Genomic DNA, 22,226 nt, shown 5'->3' with positions numbered 1-22,226 from the left:
TCTGCCAGTCCTGGGGCTTGAACTTGGGTCTGCACACTGTCCTTGGGCTTTCTCAAGACTAGAGCTCTACCACTTGAGCCACAGCACCACTTCCAGCTTTTTCTATGTATGTGGTACTGAGGAATTGAACCTGGGTCTTAGTGCATACTAGTCAAGCACTAGGCCAAACTCCTGGCCCCAAATTACCAAATTTTTACTAAAATGTAGAACATAGTTTTTCAGAATGAAAGTATTATGTTATTTCTAAAATTTGAAAAACGTTACTGCATTGAATAGCATTTCCATACATCATCAGAAGGCCCCGTGGTGGGAAACATGACCCTCTCTCTTATTGTGGTGTTGACCTGGACTGGGTTGGGGACAGGCCGGCTTGACCTCCTCTTCATGGCCTTTTGTCCCACTTCCTCCTCCTACTCTGACTGCTGTTCCCACTGGCCGTGTGGCCTTGGGCAGGTCACCTGGCTTCTTGGTCTTTGCTCTTTATCTGACAGGTCCCTGTAACATAAGGTCCTGAGACCAGTACCTGATGTGTTCAGCCACTGGTCAGTCCTGGTTCTGGTTATGCCTGGCATATCCCAGTATCCTCAAACACCTCCGGAGTGACCCACTTCTCAGGGAACCTTCTTCTCCAGGCCCCTAAACTTACCACACAAGAAATCAGAAAAGGGCAGTGATGATGGGATGTTGAATATCTTAGTGGATAAGCTGGGATTTGAACTTGACCTGAAAGGCCGTGGAGGATGCGAGTGCTGGGAAGAAGTGGAGAGGCCAGGAGACAAATATCCTCAGCTTGGTAGCAGCTGAAAGTCTGATTTGTGACAGACCCAGGTAGGAAGAGGACATGGTCTAGGAGGGAGGAGGCTAGATTGTAAGCCTGGAATTCCACATGAAGAATGAAGTGGAGATTTGCTGTTAATTCTTCAGTAGTTTTTCTTTCCTGAAATATAGCCCTGGATAGAACAGCTAAGCCTCACGGCCTTGGATGGTAATGGGTCCAAATGTGGCAATTCAGTCTGACTAACCATCAGGAGCCTCTCCGGGGACAGTAGACACCCCCGCCACCCCCATCTCTCCTCCTGCCTGACCTATTCTCTGTCAACCCGTGTTCTTCAGGAGTGGAGGGGGGAACTGAGGCTGTATGTGTGTAGAGGCAGCAGGGGACGGGGTGCTCTACCACTGAACTCTACCTCAACATGTTTTACTTCTGTGTTGTTGGTAATAGTGGAGATACCGTAGCTCCCCACTTGCCTACGTTGCAAGCAGAGTGGGTTGGACTTGCCCATCTTGCTGGCCTAGGAGAACAGGATAATGCCCATACGTCAGCACGCTCGGCTCATGTGGGCCTGTTGGAAATTGCTCTTTCTGGTTTGAACAAAGGCTGTGGCCATGGGGATGGAGAAAGGGATCAGATAAAGCCTTTTCAAAGGCTTGGCTATTGGAGAACTGCCTCCCTACCATCCTTTCTTCTCCTGCCCTGACTTCTGAACGAGGGCTCTTTTTGGCCTCTTCATCTGTTCACTCTGGATTGAAGTCTGCTGAGGCCTGGCCACTCTCCATCCCCATCCTACTCCAGGACCTTTGCCCCAGGCCACACACCAGCCCCATGTCTGTGTGAACAAAGCAGAGTCTCTGGCTCCTGTCAGCCTGCCTAGAATGCCCTGTGAGTTGGTGAGGGGGACCCCAGCTGGTAAGGAGCCTTAGGCAAAGGCCTGCCAGAGTAGGATAGTAGTGTGGATCCTGGAGCCACCTGTGCCCTGGTAGGTCAGAGGTCTTGAGTATAAGTACACCTCGCCCTTAACTAGTTCTCATCTTGCAAGGTCTCAGCCCCTGCTCCCTGGGGTTCAGTAGATGGCAGAGCTGTCCAGCCTTTCTGTCCCTTCCCCAGAGCTCACTGCGTTGGTGGCCAGTGTTGCATTAGGCCAGAGCTCCCTGCATTGTGGCCAGTGTGGTGTTAACCTGGAGCTCACTGTAGTGATGGTCCCTGCAGTGGTGTCAGTGTTGCATTAGCCCAGAAGCCATTACACCTATCTATCTGCTCTTGTTGTTCCTTTAGAGATTAGTGCCAAACCTTCCAACAAAACCTTGCTGGAGAGTTGGGCACCAGTGGCTCGTGCCTGGAATCCTAGTTATTCAGGAGGCTGAGATCTAGAATTGCAGCCCAGGCACGAAGGTCTGTGAGACTCCAATTAATGTCCAGTTAATTACCAGAAAGCCAGAAATGAAGCTGTGGCTCAAGTAGTAGGTACTAGTCCTGAGCAAAAGCACTCAGGGACAGTGCCCGGGCCCTGAGTTCAACCTCCAGGATCAGCATCACAGTGTCCCCTGCTCCCCTCCCCCCAAGAAAAATAAATAAAAAGAAATCTTGCAGAATCTCATGTTCACTTTCATCTTAGCTCCCTGCAGTCCACAGGCTCACCTGGCTGGATGAATGAACTAGCAAAACTCAGAGGTTGCTTTCGTATAATTTTAGTATACCAGTATTAGTCATAAAGCAGAGAAATGTAAAATCAAGACAATCACACATTTTGCCTGCTGTCAATATGATGTCATCCTATAAATATAACCCTAGGAAAACTGTACTCAGCATATTTGAGAGAAAAAGACAAGTGGTGTCATCTAGCCCTCCCTTGGTAGACCCTGAAAGAGCCTTCTCAGGAAGCCTGGATGCCAGGTTGATGGTAATATACATACTCTGTCTCCATGAGTTTAGAACTGAGGGACTCTTTGAGGTTTCTCTTGTGCCTAGAATTTGAGAGACAGACCCAAAGCCTGATTGTTTGGGTTGGAATTACCTAGTTCTGCCACTTGCTGTCTGTGACAGTGAGCAAGACCTAGTTTCCTCTGTAGAGACCATATAGAAACTGCAGCAGGTGGTAGTGCAGAGTAAATGCCAGCCAGGTGTGATGTCACATGCCTATAATCCCAGCTTCTCTGGAGGCATAGATTCAAGACTAGCCCAAGCAAAAACTTCGGCAGACCACTTCTTAAACAGTTGTTGAGTATGATGGTATATGCCTGTCATACCAGCTATGTTGGTAAGCATGAATAGAATCACTGCCCTGATACAAAGTGGGGCTCTCCTTCCTTCCTTCCTTCCTTCCTTCCTTCCTTCCTTCCTTCCTTCCTTCCTTCCTTCCTTCCTTCCTTCCTATCTTTCTTTTTTTCCTTATTTATTTTTGTTTTGGGGCTTGAACTCAAACTTGAGCACTATCCTTGGGCCTTCTCAAGACTAGAGCTCTACTACTGGAGCCACAGCACCACTTCTAGCTTTTTGTATATATATGGTACCAGGGAATCGAACCCAGGTCTTTGTGCATGCTAGGCAAGCACTCTACTACTCAGCCATGCTCCTGGCCCCCAAAGTGGGACTCTTCAAAAAGCAAGCTTGGCTTGGCTTAAATGAGCTCAAGGCCTACCTAGGTGGTGCCAGGCACTACATCCAAATCTCAGTAACCCGAGAAAGAGAGCAGAGAGGAGAGAGACAGAGAAGTAGGGGGAGGAGAAAGGCAAGAGGCAACCCAGAGTGCTTGGAATAATGAGCAATATGTCCTGAGCCTATCAGCGTTCTCTGAGGCTATTGTTGATGGAATGATGGAGTTAAGGAACTTGCATAGAGGATATAGCGTGACCTTGGCCCAGAGGAAGGAGTAAGTTCTGAGTGAGCTCAGCGCCCACTCAGCCAGCGACACAAGGACAGTGCAGTGCACAGGACCCTTCCCATGTGATGGTGTGACAGTCACATATGGAGAATGAAAATCTCTCAGGTTGCTTACAGGTGGTGGGGAAGAAGCAGAGGTCCCTTCGTTAGGGGGTGGGCTTCTTGGTTGGTGCTGTGAACTTACAGGTAGGAGGGAGCAGGGAACCGGCTCTTAGGAAGTTTTTGTTAGTGATTGGACAGCAGATCCAGTAAAGCAGAGCCCTGTGGCCTTTAGCTGGGGAAGGGAGAGAATATAGACTGTGCTGGCTGCAGTAGGAAGTGGGAAAGCTCAGGGAAGGAAATCTAAACTAGTTAAGGAGCAGGTAATTGATGAAGTTCACTGAGATGTGGTGTGCTGGTGGCTGCAGGGCTGTGCACTGGTACAGTGCCCAGGCTGCAGCCTCTATGGCCAGGCTGGCACTACAGTCAAGTGGAGAACCTTCAGGCAGCACTCGAAGCAGAACCTCTGGAAGGAGGAGCAACCCCAGTTCCCTGGCTACTTGTGGCTTTGTCTCCTGGTGCCTTCCTCTGAGTCCCTGCCTCAGCTCTGGCTGCTTTTCACTTCCCCTGCTCCAGACACTGTTTTGTTTTGTTTCCCCCCTCCTTCTTACCTCCCTCTACATATTCAGGTATGTTAGTGACAGCAGACACGTCGAGTCCACTGCCGTTCTTGGGAAATGAGCCCACATTAGAGTAACAAGTGTGAGAGAGGCAGTCCTAGGGAAGGTACACGCAATTGGACAGATGGGAGAGAGGCCAGGCAGAGGGAAGGCCATCTGCATTCTTGTTTCTAAGGATGTCTCAGGTTGTTTGTAGCTAGAGCCAGATTCTAGCAGCTGGGCAGGTAGGTCCTGGCCCCGCCATTGTCTACTTACATGGGCAGCACTGAGTCTACTTTAATGATGGTCATGTGTTGAGGCCAGGAGTGGTAGTGTAAGCCTATAATCCTAGCACTTGGAGACTGAGGCAATAGCTCAAGAGGTCAAGGCCATCCTGGTTACATAGTGAGACTGTCTCAAACAAAACAGCACCAAACCAGGTAAGCAAAGCCTTTGGAGATTTTGTTGTTCCCTGGCTGCTCTTACATGTGTGTGCAAGGTGTACTTGAGCCAGTACAACTCTAGTAAGCCCTGCTTCAATCCTTTCTTTTCACAGGTGTTTGGCAAATGCTAATGCATGTGATCTCCTTTATTGTCTTCCCATCCTACATTGTCCTTGGGGAATTACCTTTCCTGTAGACATTTCCATGGCAGTCTAGAGTTGGAGGGCAGAGCTGGTCAGATTGTACTTTCATACCATGAGCCACTTGAGTGCCTGCTAAGCCTCACTTTCCTTTTCTGCATGTGAATATGGAGCGTGTCATTGTCTCTCGGCTTACCAACGGCAGCCTGCATCCCAGGCTTGTTACTGAAGTGCTGTGGTTGCACCAGAAGCACTGGGCTAGGGAAGCAGTGCAGTGCCTCTGCCAGGTTGGTGTCTTTGGGGATTTCAGGTGGTGCCAAGGCTGGGCCCAGGGTCACCGATAGGAAAAGGGACGTAAACTCTGACTTCCAAGTGGACTTGAAACTACTCATTGCTTAGTTGTCAGTGTCATGCAATAATCATTATGTGCTCTAGGCTACAGGTACCAGTTGAATACTTTTCTCCTCTTTGGACTAAAGCTTATTCACATTTCCCAGACCCAGTTTATACATTAAAAGTAAAAATGGAGATTCTCTTATTTAGAAGTGAAAAATGCCTATTCTGAATTTATCTGTACTTGAACTATTAGAAGGTAGCAGAGCTATTTTCCTCTATTTTGTAAGTGTGCTTGTGAGGTTTCGTTGAGACAGAGATCTAACTGAGCACCTAATAAATTGTGCTTCTGAAAGTGGCATGGCTCTGCCTACAAGGTGGCACAGTCCCCAGCACACCAGCATGCTTGCTGTGTAGCTTCAGAGTTTATTTCTCTCTAAGCAGACAACTGATGATACTTTAAAAATTGAAGTGCTGGCAGGCTGCAAATTTGGATAAATTTTTTCCTTGGCATGTATCATTCTTAACTACAAGAGCTTCATTGTGAGAAAAATGAATCTTTTCAGCTTGGGGTTTGCTTTCTGCCTATGTTGGCTCCTTTGCTGGTCCTTGTGTTTACCTTTGTCATGAGGTCAGAGTACTCAGACTACAAAACCCATCATGTTTGCAGCCTTTCATGGGCTGTCAGACCCAGTGAGCTCTTGTGTGTGTGACAATGAATAGACACTACATTTCCCGTTGATTTCAAAGTTATTCCTAAAGTAACAGCAATGTTCCCCTGCCTTACGTTTTTACCTAATAGCAATCTTATTTCTTCCTCCTCTTCCTCCTCCTCCTCCTCCTCCTCCTCCTCCTCCTCCTCCTCCTCCTCCTCCTCCTTCTCCTCTACTACTTCTTCTTCTTCTTCTTTCTTCTTTCTTCTTTCTTCTTCTTTTGCCAGTCCCAGGACTTGAACTCAGTCAGGGGCTGAGCACTGTCCTTGGGCTTTTTTTTTAAGACAAGAGCTCTACCATTTGAGCCACAGCACCATTTCCGACTTTTTCTGTGTTTGTGATACCAAAGAATCAAACCCCAATCTACATGCATGCTAGGCAAGCACTCTGCCACTAGGCCAAACTCCCAGCCGGCAATCTTATTTCTTAAGAATGATCAGTCCCAGCCTAAATTTGGACAAGTAACTGTGTTAAACTGTTTTCGGTGATTGCTAGGGGGTGAGGGTGACTTGGCCCTATACAGTGGTCAGGTGCTGCATGACCGGGACAGTCGTACTCACAAGAAAGACCACAGGGCTGCCTTTTTCTTGGTGGAATATTCTGCCCTGCTCAGGTCTGGCCTTGAACTTTCACTTTGAGTGTGTGTGTGTGTGTGTGTGTGTGTGTGTGTATGTGTGTGTGTTTGCTCATAATTGGTGATTACCATTTGAACCACGCCCCCATTTCTAGCTGTTTGCTGATTAATTGTAGATAAGAGTCTCTTGAATTTATCTTCCCAGGCTGGTTTTGAATCTCCATCTTCAGCTCTCAGCCTTCTAAGTAGCTAGAATTACAGGTATGAGCCACTGGTGCCCAGGTCAGCGCAGCCATTACAAGATAGGCTCAACATAGTTTTGTTTGTTTTAATGGAGCATATTGATTTTAGTTTTTAATTGCGCAGATATGCTGCTTTTAACCTTTGATTTAAAAGGAAACTCAAGATGCATTTTTGCCGTGCGAGTCTGTTAGAATTGTTAGCATTGTGGTGCTATAGATTCAGGCATTTTACAAATGTTTCTAGGTAGTGGGAATGCAGTAGTCCACATAGATGAGCTTGAAGGTTGCAGTGGTTTCCTCTGTACCTTCACAAACAAGCATCAGTGGAACTACTGAATGCTTGATGTTGGGTTTTAGTCTGGTTACCTCTTTCAGATTTCAGTTGCAGTTTTACAAACTTGTTTATTGGACCAGAAAGAGAGACTCAGAAACACTATGATCCTTTGGTATGATCCTTTGTTTCTTGATTTACAGAATGCTACTGAGCCTGCAGCAGCCACTGAGACGCTGGCTGAGGTACCTGAACACGTGTTGCGAGGACTTCCAGAGGAAGTAAGGCTTTTACCCTCTGCTGTGGACAAGGCCCGGATTGGTGAGTACTCAGTCACAGAGAGACAGGCAGTGAAGAGCAGGCAGCTCAGCTTCCTGTGGGAGCACGTGCAACAGGCACTCTTCTTATACATCTGTCCTTCACTTAGACTGTGTGGTGTTGATGTGTTTTCCCCTTAACAAATCCAAGATGGACATAGAGGATGAAAGTAGGGATGCATCTCCACTTCCACCTTAAGCCCCACCCTTCTCGATTCACACTCCTCATCTCTGTGGGCCTCTTCCCACAAAACGTAACTCATATGGTTATGTTATTATGTTTATTTCATGGCTTTGTAGCTTTCTTTCCCTCTGCCCCTGTCATTGTTTGTGGATGCCTTGGTTTCTTACTTATGTCTACAGTACTAGGCTTTTTGTAGACCCTCAATAGGTATTTCAATGAGAGACATGAGCAGTGTGTTCAAATGCCTCTGTCTGAGATTTCATGTTGACTACACGCAAGCTTACATCACTCAGGTTTTTGTTTGTTTGTTTTTTAGAATTAGAAATTTTCTTTTATTTGGTAATTTCTAGCCTGGCTCAAATTTTAACAACGATTTCAGAAGGAAAAATATATGGAAAATAAATTATTTTTACATTTTAGGGAATGACTCTCTACACTTGTGGACCAGTTTGTTTGTTTTTTATTAAAGAACTTATTAACATCGATTTTTACATCAAGAAGGGAATCTCTATATACAATCGCTGGCACTTAGATTTTAGAACATAATTAAAATTAGGCTGAGGGTTTATATGTCATAGATACATATTAATCTATGTAATAAGACATTATGTCTATAGAGTCATAGATTTTTATTATGTCTATGTAGTTGTGTTTATATTTCCAATACCATGTCCATAGCATTGGGTGCACAAATATTGAGTCCTCGCTCTTGTACTGTTTGGATCTAATAGCCACATATTAAGAATACCATGCGCCTTTTGTTCCTTTGGTCTCAACTTGTCTCACTCAACATGATTTGCTCTAGATTCATCCACTTCCCTGCAAATGCCATTATTTTATCTTGTCTATTGGCTATGTAGAATTCCATTGTGTGTGTGTGTGTGTGTGTGTGTGTGTGTGTCTATGTATGTATATATATATATGTGTGTGTATATAGATCACATTTTCTGTATCCATTCATCTGCAGTAGGATCACTCAGGTTTTGTTGCCTTGTTTTTGGATAGAAAGTTAAAGGAGCAGAATATAAAAATTTATTCCTGAAAGATACCATGTTTATATCCTGTTTGTTTTGCTTTTTAGATATACTTCTGTATATACATATGAATTGCTTTAATTAGTAAGTTTCCTAAATTTTCATTCAAAGTTTAGTCATTGAGTAATTGGAGTATTTGTAGTATTCAAGTAAAAATGGTTGATTTTGTCTGGGAATGTAGCTTATTGGTAGGGTGCTTCCCTAGCATGCATGAAGCCCAGGGTTCAATTCCTCAGTACCACATAAACAGAAAAAGGCAGAAGTGACACTGTGGGTCAAGTGGTAGAGTGCTAGCTTTGAGTAAAAGAAGCTCAGGAAATTGATTTTTAGCCAGACACTGGTAGTTCACACCTGTAATCTTAACTACTCAGGAGTCTGAGATCTGCGAATCTCAGGAGCCAGCTAGGACAAAATCTTTTTTTTTTTGCCAGTCCTGGGCTTGAGCTCAGGGCCTGAGCACTGTCCTAGGACTTTCTCAAGGCTAGAGCTCTACCACTTGAGCCTCAGCACCACTTCTGGCTTTTTTCTATGTATGTGGTGCTGAGGAATTGAACCCGGGTCTTTGTGCATGCTAGGCAAGCACTCTACCACTAGGCCAAACTCCTGGCCCTTTTTTTTTTTGCCTGTTTTGAGGCATGAACTCAGGGACTGAGTAGTGGCCTTGGGCTTTCTCAAGGCTAGAGCTCTACCACTTGAGCCACTCCCCTTCCAGTTTTTTCTGTGTATGTGGTACCAAGGAATCAAAACCCAGGCTTCGTTCATGCTAGGTGCACTCTATCATTAAGCCCTATTCCCAGCCCAAATTCTTGAGATTCCAGTTGTCCAAAAAACCACAAGTGGGCCTGTGATTCAAGTAGTAGAGTACTAGCTGTAAAAAAGTGAAACCAAGTGTACAAAAGTCAACTAAGAGTATGAGGTCTTACATTTAAACCTTTGAATTGGCACTGTATCCTACAAAATTTTAAAAAAGAAAGTTGATTGCATATCAATTGCCGGTAGTATCATCAAATTTATTTGTTCAAAGCAGGCTTAGATAAAAGTGAATTTCTTATATCCTAGTCTTGCCTCTACTTCCCACCCTGAAGGTAAGGAGCCTGAAGCCCAAAGATGACGGTACCTGTGGAGCACACTGCCAGATTCCAGCCTGTGGCTCTGGGTTCCCTGGCCAGCGCATAGGTGATGGGCGTGTGTTCTGGCTGTTAGAAACTGAAATCAAGTTTTCCCAGCTGTCATATTGTCAGGAATCCTTTACAAAATCTGTAGATAGACTAATATTTTTCTTTACTTATGATCATGTTTTTCTTCAGGCAGAAGTGATTATCTTATGTTTGTTATGCACAAATCATAAAACTCTTATCTAGTTATAAAACAATGGAAGTACTTTACAGAAAGTATCTGTAGAATCAATTGAAATCAAAAGCCCCTTAAGAATGTGGTTTAATATGATTTTACTTGGTCACTATTAATTTAATATTTTGTTTTATTTATTTTTTTGCCCCGCCCCCTTGTTTTATTTTTGTTATTCAGGCAATCTAGCCTTTTAACTGTTTTGTGAAATGGAGTTGACTTTAATGTTTTCAGTCTTTAAAACAACCACAATAAACTATAAAAATATTGATTTTATTTCCTAGGTGTATGGGCCACTAAACCAATTTTAAAAGGGAAAAAGTTTGGGCCATTCGTTGGTGAAAAGAAGAAGAGATCCCAGGTGAAGAACAATGTGTACATGTGGGAGGTAAGGCAAGCTCCAGCTTCGCTTATGAGTGGTCTGCACAGTATAGAGACATCACTTCTGTGTTCTTACAATGGGATAGTTTGAAGCAAAAATAACCATCAGATACATTTTTCTGGATACAGACTATATATGTATTCTATTTTTGAAGTATCTCTGCTCTCCTCAACAGAAAATGCCAAATCTGTTCTCTATATTTCTTTGTCCAGGTGTTCTGCTTTGCGCTATAGGCCTGAACTTCCTGTGTTTTGGTCTGTCACTTTACAGGTAACACCAGATACACAATATAAACAGCACGCACTGCAGATAGCTATAGCGGAGTCACTGTTTCAGAATATCACTTCTCTGTTACCAGGGTGGTCAGAGTCAGTCACGTTATGGAGCTTTTAGTTTTGCACAAGCTACTCTTTCTCTTTTGTGTTCTTCTAACAGTCTGGGTAGCCAGCACATCCTTTTTAGAGGAACAACCAGGAAACAGTCCCAGCTAGATGAGCATCTCCTGCCCAGCATGAGGGCAGTTACAAATGTTTGCACCCTTGCCTGGGTTCCGGTCCTGCTTCTAGCTTGCAGACTTGGAGCAGCCTGTTTAGTCTCAGAGCTGCAAGTACTTCAGTTGAAAAAAAAAATGGTGATACTAGGACACATTTCACTAGGAAAGTTGTAAAGATAGAACTTGTTCCCAGGGTACTGAATGGAACCCTGCACTCATGTAGAACAGAGTTCAGGTCACTGCCTTGGGTGAGCTCTTAGTCTCAGAGGGCCTCCACAGTGTAAATCCTTTTAAAACAAGTTCAACTGTGAGATGATAAGCTCTCACAACTGTTTCCTTACCTGTCGACCTATAAAAGCCTGAAAGAAAAATATGGCTAGGAAGTGTGTAGGCACTTGGCTTAGAAAGCTGGGGCATGGGGGGATTGGAGGCAGGGCTGTTTCCTCAAGGCTACGGCAGGATTCTTGGGTTGATCTCATTGTTGTTCCCAGCCCCTTTGAGCCATAGTGTTTCCTGTAATCATGTAGAACATACCTTCTGACAGAGAACCTAGGGGCCTTAGGAAACAGGATTTACCACGACAGTGATTGTATTATGCTGTTTCACCACTTTGAGGTCACAGCTCTAACTGTAGAAAGATTGCCCGGGCAAGAAATGCTTTGATTAGTAAAGACCATGTCTGCATCATTAAAAATGTCTCCACCACAAAATTATGCTCCAAAAGAAAGTACATTTTTGCTTTCAGGAATTTCCTAGGGCTGGGAACGTAGCCTAGTGGTAGAGTACTCACCTCACATGCAAGAGGCCCTGGGTTTGATTCCTGGGAACCACAGACACAGAAAAAGCCAGAAGTGGCACTATGGCTCAAATGGCAGAGCGCTAGCCTTGAGCAAAAAATGTTCAAGGACAGTGCCCAGGCCCTGGGTTCAAGCCCCAGGATTGGCAAAAAAAATAATAATCTTTTAAAAATAGACTTTAAAAAAGGCATTTTAGTTTCCTAGATACTGATCTGAAGGTTTCTATCCTGCTGTAATAAGATACCACAACATGCTTGGCCCACAGTGCTGCAGGCTGATGAGACTGAGTTCTAGGTACATCTTGGTAAAGCAGCACAGGACAAGGTGGGGCAGGAGATTGAACACATCGCCTCAAGCCCTTTTGTTACTGGCATAATCCCTTCATCATGACCTAAATGTCTCCAGTTAGCCTGAATCTCAATGCTGTTACATGGGGATTATGTTTCCCCAATGCTGTATTTTGGGACCCACTAAACCAGAGCCTTTCTGTCTGCCACTGCTCACATCCACAGCTTTCCCTGCCATCCATATTTTGTCCTCACAAGGGCACTGCTGTTGTGTGAAACCCGTGTTGATGTGTCATTGTTGCTTATGTAGGGTACATTTGACATTTGAAGGTAATGTATGTTCATTACAGAGTAATCTGAGCAGTACAGAAAAATATAAACATGAAGTCAGACTTAAAGTTATTTACTCTTTAATATTTGGGAACTTCTTTTTTTTTAAAAAATTTTTTTATTGTAATTAGTAAAAGGGTTACATGATATTTGCCAGATAGAAGGTGCATTAATTCGCATACATTGATACCCTTTCACATGTCTTGGTACCTATTTCCCTCCCCCCAATATTTGGGAACTTCTACAAACTATTCTCCACAATGGTCATGTTCCTGTCTCTCGTGTATTTCTCCATAGCCTTATGAAACTCAGTACTTTTAACCTTTTGAACTTTTTTTGGAAAAAAACAACAATGTGTTTTTGGTGTTTTTTTTTTTTGTTTGTTTTTTGTTTTTTTTTTTTTTTTGTGGGTCATGGGGCTTGAACTTGGCCAGGGCACTGTCCCTGAGCTCTTCAGCTTAAGGCTACCTTCCCTAGCTCTGGACCTGGGTGTTGTCTGAGCTCTTTAGCTCAAGGCTACTGCCCTACCCTTGAGCCAAGCCTCACTTCCCATTTTCTAGAGGTTAATTGGAGAGAAGAGTCTCAGGTCCTTTTTGTGCCGGGCTGGCTTTGAACCTTGATCCTCAGATCTCAACCTCCTGAGTAGTGAGGATGACAGGTGTGAGAGGATTACAAACAATGTGTTCTTTTTAACAGATAATTCCCTGCTTCTCTTTGTATTTTATTTGTGCAACAAACTCAAAATTTAGTAAATGTTCCACTTTAAACACACATTAAAAATTACAGCTTCATGCCATTTAGAGAACAAACTGAAGTAAGGCCTTCCTGTTCATTTATGTTTTGCTCTATGTATGAACACATTTATTCACGTTGTAAATGAAAACAACAACAAACCCAACCTCTCATTCACTTTACACAGAATACCATCACTTGAATCCTAGTCTATTGGCTAGGAACACCCTATACCAACCCCAGTTTGCAGTAGGCAATCAGTTGTGACAGAACTCCCTTCACTCCTAGAAATTAAGACAATGAAGACACCTCCTTATACTGTCAACTTTCAGGTTGAGATGAGCCTTACACTCCCCCAAGTCTTTGTGTTAAATTTTGAATTTAAATTACTTTGTATTCTGTAACTATTTCAAAAATGATTGCTAAACTGAACAAAATTGAGTGGCACTTGGTCTCTGTTGAGTGACAGAGGCAGAGAGGGCCTTGATAACTTGGGATAACGGATAAGTTTGGTGTGCTTTGGGTATTCTGGGCAGTGTCTACTTAGATTCAACCTGTCTACCTAGATTCTCTGAAGGTTGTAAAGCCTGGTGCTTTGTATAGCGGGACTTCTCTTGCTAGTTCTTTGCCAAAAGAGGAGTTTTAGTCAAGTCAGTTTACTTGTCAGCAATGTAGTCCATGATCCAGAAACACTGGTGTTTTGAAAGGAATTATTTTATGGATTGGAAAATAATCTAATTATCAGGAAAAACATCTTTGATTTATGTAGTATTTCTCCTTAGAGTGCAGAACTCACCATGAAGATCTGGAAATAGACTTTTTACATGTCAGTTCTTGAGTTTGAACTAAGGTGGGAGACCTTCTGTCATTGCTTAGAAGGAAGAGTAGTTGGCTTTTCACTGTCTTTCCTCTACCCTGGCTGATGGGGACTGGCAGTTTTAATTTAGTTACATTAAACAAAATCTTGTCGGATCGTGAAAGTAAGTTCTATGTGTCAGTCAGCAAAATTGAAGTCCTTGGAAACCAAGTTTGACTAAGAGGTGACTTCTGTCAGAACCTTTTATTCCAGATCCTAATTACAACATCAAACTCAATACAAACAAGAAAGCTATATTCCACTGTTTTCTTTTAGAAAATCAGTATATAGAATAATACAAAAAGATATAAAAGAGGGCCTAGGGGCCGGGAGTTTGGCTTAGTGGTAGAGTGCTTGCCTAGCATGCACGAAGACCCTGGTTCAATTCCTTGGTACATACTTAGAAAAAGCCAGAAGTGGTGCTGAAGCTCAAGTGGTAGAGCTCTAGCCTTGAGAAAAATCGAAGGACAGTCCTCAGGCCCTGAGCTTAAGCCCAGGACTGGCAAAAAAAAAAAAAAAAAAAAAAGAGGGCCTAGCATTCAGCAGACCTTAGCTACCTGCTTTCCAAAAGTCTGGGTTACTTTTCTTTTTTCCTTTTTGGTCATCTTACTTTTTGGTTGCCTGGGCTGGCTTTGAACTGTGATTCTCAGATATCAGCCTCCTGAGTAGCTAGGATTACAGTTGTGAGCCACTGCGCCTGTCTGGGTTACTCTTCTTATCCTTCCCCTTTCTTTGTGGTACACATTCTCCTAAATCATTGAAGGGCCAGGCCTGTAATCTAGCTGCTCAGGAGGCTGAGATATGAGGATTGTGGTTCCAAGCCAGTCCTGGCAGAAAAGTCATTGAGACTTATTTTTAGGCATTAAACTACTCTGAAAAAAGCTGGAAGTGGTACTACAGCTCAAGTGGTAGAGCACTAACCTTGAGTACAAAGAGGCTAAGGGATAGCACTTAGGCCCTGAGTTCAAGCCCCAGGACTGGCACACGCACACGCATGCACGCGCACACATCAGTGACGAACATGGAGAGACTCAAAAAAAGAAAAGAAAATAGCAATCGGAAGTTTCCTACTTGGGCTGAGGGGAGCATTATTTTTTATTTGTTTTTTATTTTTCTCTTCATATATTCATAGTTAAAACAACTCATTCTTTCCAGAAATGCTTTATTTAGTGACAAATTTATTGTGGATATTTTTCAGTAAATGGACTTATACAACATCTATTTAGTTTTTCCTTTTTAAAAATTAAGATATACATTAACTTATAAATATGTTATATATATTTATATTAACTACAAAATAATGGGTTTCTTGTGGTATTTTTATTTTCCGTTGATTACAGAAATGATGCATGTTCACTGAATAAAATTGAGCAGTGTAGAAATATCTAACAGAAAGTAAGCTTCTGTGTAATCCAGTTAGTCATGTGTACAGCTTTTTGGTGTATATTTGTATTTTGCTGCATGCACAGGCTATAATGTACTGAGCTAATCCAATACTGTCTTCCATCTTTCCATGATTTGGGAGTGTTAGTAGTAAGCCACATGGCTACGAACATCGTTGTATGCATATCAGAGTACAGTGGTCCGGTTATCACGTAGTAAGTTTTCTAAGTGTATTTTCAGATTAAACATGTGTATAGAACATTTTCTTTCGTTCAGGTATAGCTAAATTTTATCAAAAAATAAAAATCCTGGGGGGCTGGGCACTGTTGGTTTACAACTATAATCCTGGCTACCTAGGAGACTTAAGAGGCTGATATCTGATGATCAGGCAGAGAAGGCTATGAGACTTTCTTTGGCGGGAGTGGGTTATGGGGCTTGAACTTGGCCAGGGCCCTGTCCCTGAGCTCATCAGCTCAAGACTACCTCCCTACCCTTGAGTCAAGCCCCACTTCCTGTTTTCTAGAGGTTATTTAGAGATAAGAGTCTCAGGTCCTTTTGTGCCCAGACTGGTTTTGAACCTTGATCCTCAGATCTCAGCCTCCTGAGTAGCTAGGATTACAAGTGTGAGCCACTGTGCCAGCTTAAGCAATATGAGACTCATCTTCAGATAACTACCTACAAACTAGAAGTAGAGCTGTTGCTTCCTGGTGATAGAGCACTAGCCTTGAGCTAAAAAGCCCTGGGACCTGTGCATAATCCCTGTGTTTAAGCCCTAGGACTGACAAAAGAAAAAAAAATCCATGCCTTAGAGGCATGGTTTAGTTGGTAGAGCACTAGCCAGTTAGTGAGAACAGCAAGTAGCTTTCTTGTTGTTGTTATTGGTTGTGGGACTTAAAGTCTGAGCCTGGGTGTTGTCCCTGAAGTCTTCAGCTCTAGCCTACCACTCTACCCCTTGAGCCACAGAGCCACTTCTGGTTTTCTAGTGGTTAACTGGAGATAAAAGTCTAAAGGACTTTAGAGCCCAGGCTGGCTTTGAACCTCAATCCTCAGATCTCAGCCTCCTGAGTAGCTAGGATGACAGGTGTGAGCCACTGCACCCTGCTTAAAGTGTCTGAATTTTTTTTTTGGGGGGGGGGTCAATTCTGGGGCTTGAACGCAGGGCTGAGCACTGCCCTTGGGCTTTCTCAAGGCTAGAGTTCTACCACTTGAGCCACAGCACCATTTTCAGCAGGTAGCATTTAAGTCCTGGTATTGTATCTGAAAAGAAGAAAAATCCTACCAGAGTGTTCTTTGATCATTAGTACTTGGTCAGAATATCTGCTTTCACACACGTCCTCCCAAGTATTCCTTTTCTTAAGTACTTGTTTTCAGTTTAATAGGTGAAAACTTTTTTTTTTTTTTTTTGCTGTCCTTGTGTGAACTCATGGCCTGGACACTGTCCTTAGACATGTTTGGCTCAAGACTAGTGCTCTGCCACTTGAGCCACAGCACCAATTCTGGCTTTTTCTGTGTATGTGGTACCAAGGGGTCGATCCGGATCTTTGTGCATGCTAGGTAAGTACTCTACCACTAGGCCAAACTCCTGGCCCTGAGCTCAGGCCCAGGACTGGCAAAAAAAAAAAAAATGCCAGTTCTGAAGCTTGAACAGTGTCCCTGAGCTTTTGTGCTCAAAGTTGGTGCTCTACCATTTGAGCCACAGCTCCACTTCTGGCTTTTTTTGGTGTTTAATTGGAGATGAGTCTCATAAGCCTTCTTGTTCAAAGTTGGCTTTGAACTATGATACTCCAGTTTTACCCTTTCCCCTCCCAAGTAGCTAGGATTACAGGCATGAACCACCAGCCCCTGGCTAAATTTATTCTTTTATGAGTTTTCAGATATGTAGTTCCTTGTGAGTTATGTGCCTGTATTTAAAAAGGTTTTTCTGTAAAAATCAGGGTTTTGTTGTTGTTGTTGTTTTCTTTTTGCATACTAGTATACTTAGAAGATCCCTTAGTCCCCTGTGGAGCATTAGGAGCTGGGCATAAGGAACTCAGTCAACTAGAACACTTTCCTTTTTGCAAAGGTCTGTACCGACTTGTGAGCCAGGAAGTTCCTACAGAGTCTGCGTTGACCTGAAACATGTGGATAGTCTAGCCACCCTCTTCATTTGTGGGTTTCTCTGGCAGCTACCTCTATGTGTATCTCTGCAGTCCTACTGATCTCTGTCAGTGTGCCAGGGTATGTGAGGGGGCCCTGAAGTCCACTGGGGTATCTCTGAGCCTGTGTGGACAGGCATTGTTTCATGACCATCCCTCTACCCTGCCTGCTTGCTTTATCATAACAAACATAACAAAATGTTCAAACATTTAAACTAAAAGGACTTTTGTTGTTTGGGTATGTTAAGTTTAACCTAGTTTTGCCGTGTTACACTATCTCTTCAGGACCTACCATTTGGGGGCCTATTGTGTCTTCCATGTGTGCATATGTATCTGTCCGTGTCTGTCCCTGTGAGAGCAGAGGGTAAATGTGATAATGGGGCAGAAAGGAATCTTGAACAACATAGGTAACCTCTTTTCAGATTGGTGCTGATAGGTGTTTAGTAAATGATCCATGTTTTTAATAAACTCACAGAGATATTTATATGAGTGAAAGTATTCATCTGGGAACTTCCTGTTAAGTAAATGAGCTGCACAGCCCTTTGGGCCTGTCCCTGTCTTGTGATAGGTGTTCATTAGCTAGCTGGTAGCCACATAGTCAAGTGCACCATGGTTAGCTGGTGTTTGCTCACTACAGGCCAGCACCGGTTAAGGTATTAAAGGCGCCACAGAGGGGGAAGTCAGATTGAGTGTCCACGAGCAGTCAGCAGCAGGGTGAGTAGGCAGTGCTATGCACAGAGAGGCCAGTATGGGAAGCTGCTGTGAGATGAGTCTGCGATGGTGCTTGGAGGAGGAGGTCTCTGCCACAGAGTTTAACACACTGAGCGTGTAGTGAGTTCCATATGCAAATGCATACTGATGCCAGTTCATCAAAGGTGCTCAGTTCTTGTCCACCTTGCTAGAACTGTGTAGTCCAGCAGTCCACCTGTGCATGGACTAGCAGAACATTCCAGAAACCTTGGATTAAGCTGCTGCTGAGCACTGCTGCCATTTTAAGGGGCTTGGAGTTGTCACTTGTCATTATGTGTTTGGATGACATACTTTAGCTAAAGTAGGACCCATCTGGAGATGGAGTATATTGGCTACAGTGCATTTACGGTTAGAGGGAAAAATAATAGAAAAACAATGAGAATTATAACTTTGGATTTCACTTTTTCACCTTGTGTTTTTTTTCTTTGTTGCTTGGTTGCTTTTGTTCCTCTGAAATGCTCTTAGCGTTACTTGTGTTTAATGAAAATGCACTGTTTCTGAACTTGACAGTGGAGCCCTGTTTTAATCCAGGCTCATTTCCCCATTTCCAAGGTGTACTATCCAAACCTGGGGTGGATGTGTGTCGATGCCACGGATCCAGAGAAGGGAAACTGGCTGCGCTATGTGAACTGGGCTTGCTCAGGACAAGAGCAGAATTTGTTTCCACTGGAGATCAACAGAGCAATCTACTATAAAACTTTGAAGGTAACAGCATTGGATTTATCCTTCTGCCCTTTACTCTGCATGCCTCTTCTAAGTTGGGTCTGAGTTGTCATTGACAGTAGTGATTGTGAGACCAGGGAAGGATTATGGGTGAGGTGGGTCACGTGACCTCTGCTCTGAGTTCTGGTTAAATACATGTTGCTGCCACTTTGTGTTGGTCAGGGCGCAAAAGTACGAGGAAGATTGCATGGAGTAATTACATGCTGCTGATTCTGCACCCAGCTGCAGACTGCTGTGGCCACTCACTCCTGTCCATATTCCCCCCCCCCCCCCGCCTCCCAGCCGTGCACACACAGCTTGAATTGGTGGCTTTCCTTTCCTTCAAAACAGAGCTTCTTTCTTCCTTGTGTCAAAATTTTATTTGAAGACATTAACTGTTGAAGTAGGAAAGAAAGGACAGTGATGTTCAGGCTGGGAGAGGAATCCACACATTGCAGAGTGTTACAGGTAGGAAGCCCTGTGTATTGCTGTCTTCCTTTGGCAGGTCTGCATACCACACCAGAAAAAGTTCTCAGGCTAAATTTTTTCTTTTCCATATACTTTTTATTGTAATTAACAGAACGGTTACATTATATTCACCAGATAGAAGGTGCATTACTTAACAAACCCTTGATACCCTTTCTCATGTCTTGGTCCCCATTTCCCTCCTCCCACCCCTGGCCCTTCATCTTGTTTTCCCCCCTTCCCTATCCTATTTCAAATAATCAAATAAGCATATATACAATATATCAGGTGAAATACTATACAAGGTGAAATACTATAACAATATGAGATAACCAAGGGACAGCAAAAGAGATGAGAGATAACATAGTACATTAAGGACAACAATCACTTGTTATATGGCTTATGTAGTTAGAGGCAGTTAGTACAGTATTTCTGGTATCCTTGTCTTTTGACTGACCTGCCACATGCATGGGGTTAAGGGTTAAGCATGGAATTTTCCACTTATGCTGAATTTAAATTAGGAGCTTTTCAGGTTTCAGATTTTGGCATACTTAACCTAAAAACAAATTCTTGCATTTGTCATGAAAACTAACCAAGCCACTATTTAGCATGCTAGTGGCACTGTAAGAAGGGTGCTACCCTACTGGCCAGGATACTGTTACTTTTGCCTAACTTTCAAACAGCATGGTTCTGATTTCTGACCTCTGGTATCTTCCCAAGGACATATGAGACCTTTCAGGCCCCTCTCTGACAACAGGAAGTGTGTTTTTCTAGGTGTTGTAAATGAATCAATGTGTTGTTCTTTGGTCTCTGTATTCCACCCAAGTAGTTGGTACCATCAGCACCACTTTTGTTTGTACTGCAGTTAACAGCTGTTTTAGGCCTGGGGATGTAGCTCAGTGTAGAGCATTTGCCACTTACATCTAGCATTGAAAAAATAATCCAAAACAAAGAAAAGAAGCTGTTTGAAGTTCTCCATAGTTAATAGTTAAGCCTCTGTCCATTTACTCATCTGTTCATTAATTTGACAAGTATTGATCACGTGTCTGCTGTGTACCAAGTACTGTCTACAGTAATAAGCAGGATAGGCAAGGTCTCCAGCCCCATGAAATGTCTGTCCATTTTATAGAGAAGGACAAAGATAATGAGTAACTAAATTGACAAAATAATGCCAGACAACAGTGCTTTAGACAGTGACTAGATAGAGGGAAGCCTACTTTGGCTCCCGAGGGTTAGAGAAAATGTTTCTGAGAAGTGATATTTGAGTTCCACCTACCATACCCTCATAGAAGGGAGCCAGCCCTGAGAAGGGCTGGGGGAAAAGAAGTGCAGGAAGATGGGCCAGTACACGAAATACCTTGATTTGTGAACCAATAGGGAGCTTTCGTTTGGAGAGGTTGTTTTGTTTTGTTGAAAGAGTAGAGCAGAGGCCAGCGGGGCTGGAAGAAAGGGAGGAGTCACAGGAGGTGGTACATAGGGGCCATATCAGGAGGACCCCATGGCCCAAGGGGAGAGGCAGGAATGTGAGTCTTCAACCCTGTGCCCATTCCACAGTAGAGGCTGAGTTCTGCTCGTGACATAGAGACCACGCTCAAGAATGGCTTGTGGAGGCAGGGGAGGTAATCTCTGTACGTAGTGATTTCTCACCCTCAACTAGCTGCAGAAATAAGAAAACCTGGGCATCAATCTCAATTGTTTCAGTAAAATTCAAGGTTAAATGTTCTGATGATTTAGAGAAGGGAGTGTACTTGATTTTTATAAAGGGTAGAGTACAGGGACCAGAGAACAGCACACGTGATTCATGTTGTCTGGCATTGTAAAAGGATAAAGTTGGAAAGGTTAAAAATCTTGTTGTCTGTGTTTTGAATGTGAAGATCTAACCTAGTCATGTACCACAGGCACAGGATCGCAGTCTCAGTGAATACCAGCAGCCAGTGACTCTTCCTGGTTTTAGTTGGTGTAGGTGCACAGAGGCGCTTCTGCTGCCCAGAACAACTCCCAGAATGGAGTGTTGCCTTCTACAAGATGTGTAACTATGTATTGTCTTTTGATTTTACTTTTTAAAATACAGATTTATACTTCCAACCCAGACTGATATATCCAGCAAAACTGGCATTTACATTTGAGGGAGAAACAAGAATATTTCACTCCAAAGAGAAGCTATATGAATATATGCACACTAAACCAGCATTACAAAAAAATATTAAATAACCAAGCACAAATTGCAGAATAGCAAGAACCCCCATCAAGAAGCAATTACCTATAAATCACTAAACACAAAAGGGAAAAGAGAGAGAAAGAAACTCAGAAGTAAAAATAAATAATGACAAAGGATACTGACCACTTCTCCATAATTTCCCTAAATGTAAACGGGCTGAACAATCCAATCAAAAGACAAAGAGCAGCAGACTGGATTAAGAAACAAGACCCATCCATATGTTGCCTCCAAGAGACCCACCTCACTGCTGAAGATAGAAACAAACTTCAAGTGAAAGTATAGAAAAGAATTTTCCACTCCAACGCACGGGGCAAAAAAGCAGGAGTAGCAATCTTAATCTCCGACAAAATTAACTTCTCGGTAAAATCAGTACATAAAGGTAAAGATGGCCACTACATATTAGTAAAGGGTACAATCCATACCCACAATATTACAGTTATAAACATTTACTCCCCCAACACGGGAGCACCCAAATTCGTCAAGCAGACTCTCTTAGAATTACGGAACAAGATAGACTCAAACACAACCATAGTGGGAGACTTCAATACGCCACTCTCACCAAATGACATGCCAACTCAACAAAAGTTAAGCAAAGACACCATCGATTTAAACGACACCATAGCCCAGCTGGGCTTAACAGATATACACAGTCTTCCATCCAATGTCGAAACTTTATACATTTTTCTCAGCAGCACATGGAACACATTCCAAAATAGATTATATAATAGTTCATAGAGAAAACTTAAGCAGATACGAGAGGACTGATATAATTCCATGCATTCTATCTGATCATAGTGGAGTC

At 43.2% G+C, this 22,226-nt stretch overlaps 1 protein-coding gene across 3 annotated transcripts in view; it reads left to right on the top strand.

Annotated features, from left to right (window-relative positions):
- Prdm2 (PR/SET domain 2) overlaps positions 1-22,226 on the top strand; it is a 95,277-nt gene that overhangs the window by 19,370 nt on the left and 53,681 nt on the right. For all 3 annotated transcript variants that reach the window (XM_090335777.1, XM_090335780.1, XM_090335778.1), the window contains 3 exons: positions 7,216-7,333; positions 10,179-10,282; positions 18,592-18,744. In XM_090335777.1, the coding sequence (XP_090191903.1) occupies positions 7,216-7,333; positions 10,179-10,282; positions 18,592-18,744 (375 nt within the window). The remainder of the gene's footprint in view (positions 1-7,215; positions 7,334-10,178; positions 10,283-18,591; positions 18,745-22,226) is intronic.

Source organism: Megascapheus bottae, chromosome 6 (assembly GCF_031878675.1).
Source record: "Megascapheus bottae isolate mThoBot1 chromosome 6, mThoBot2.hap1, whole genome shotgun sequence".
NCBI lineage: Eukaryota > Metazoa > Chordata > Mammalia > Rodentia > Geomyidae > Megascapheus > Megascapheus bottae.
This window is presented reverse-complemented; position numbering and strand designations above follow the sequence as displayed.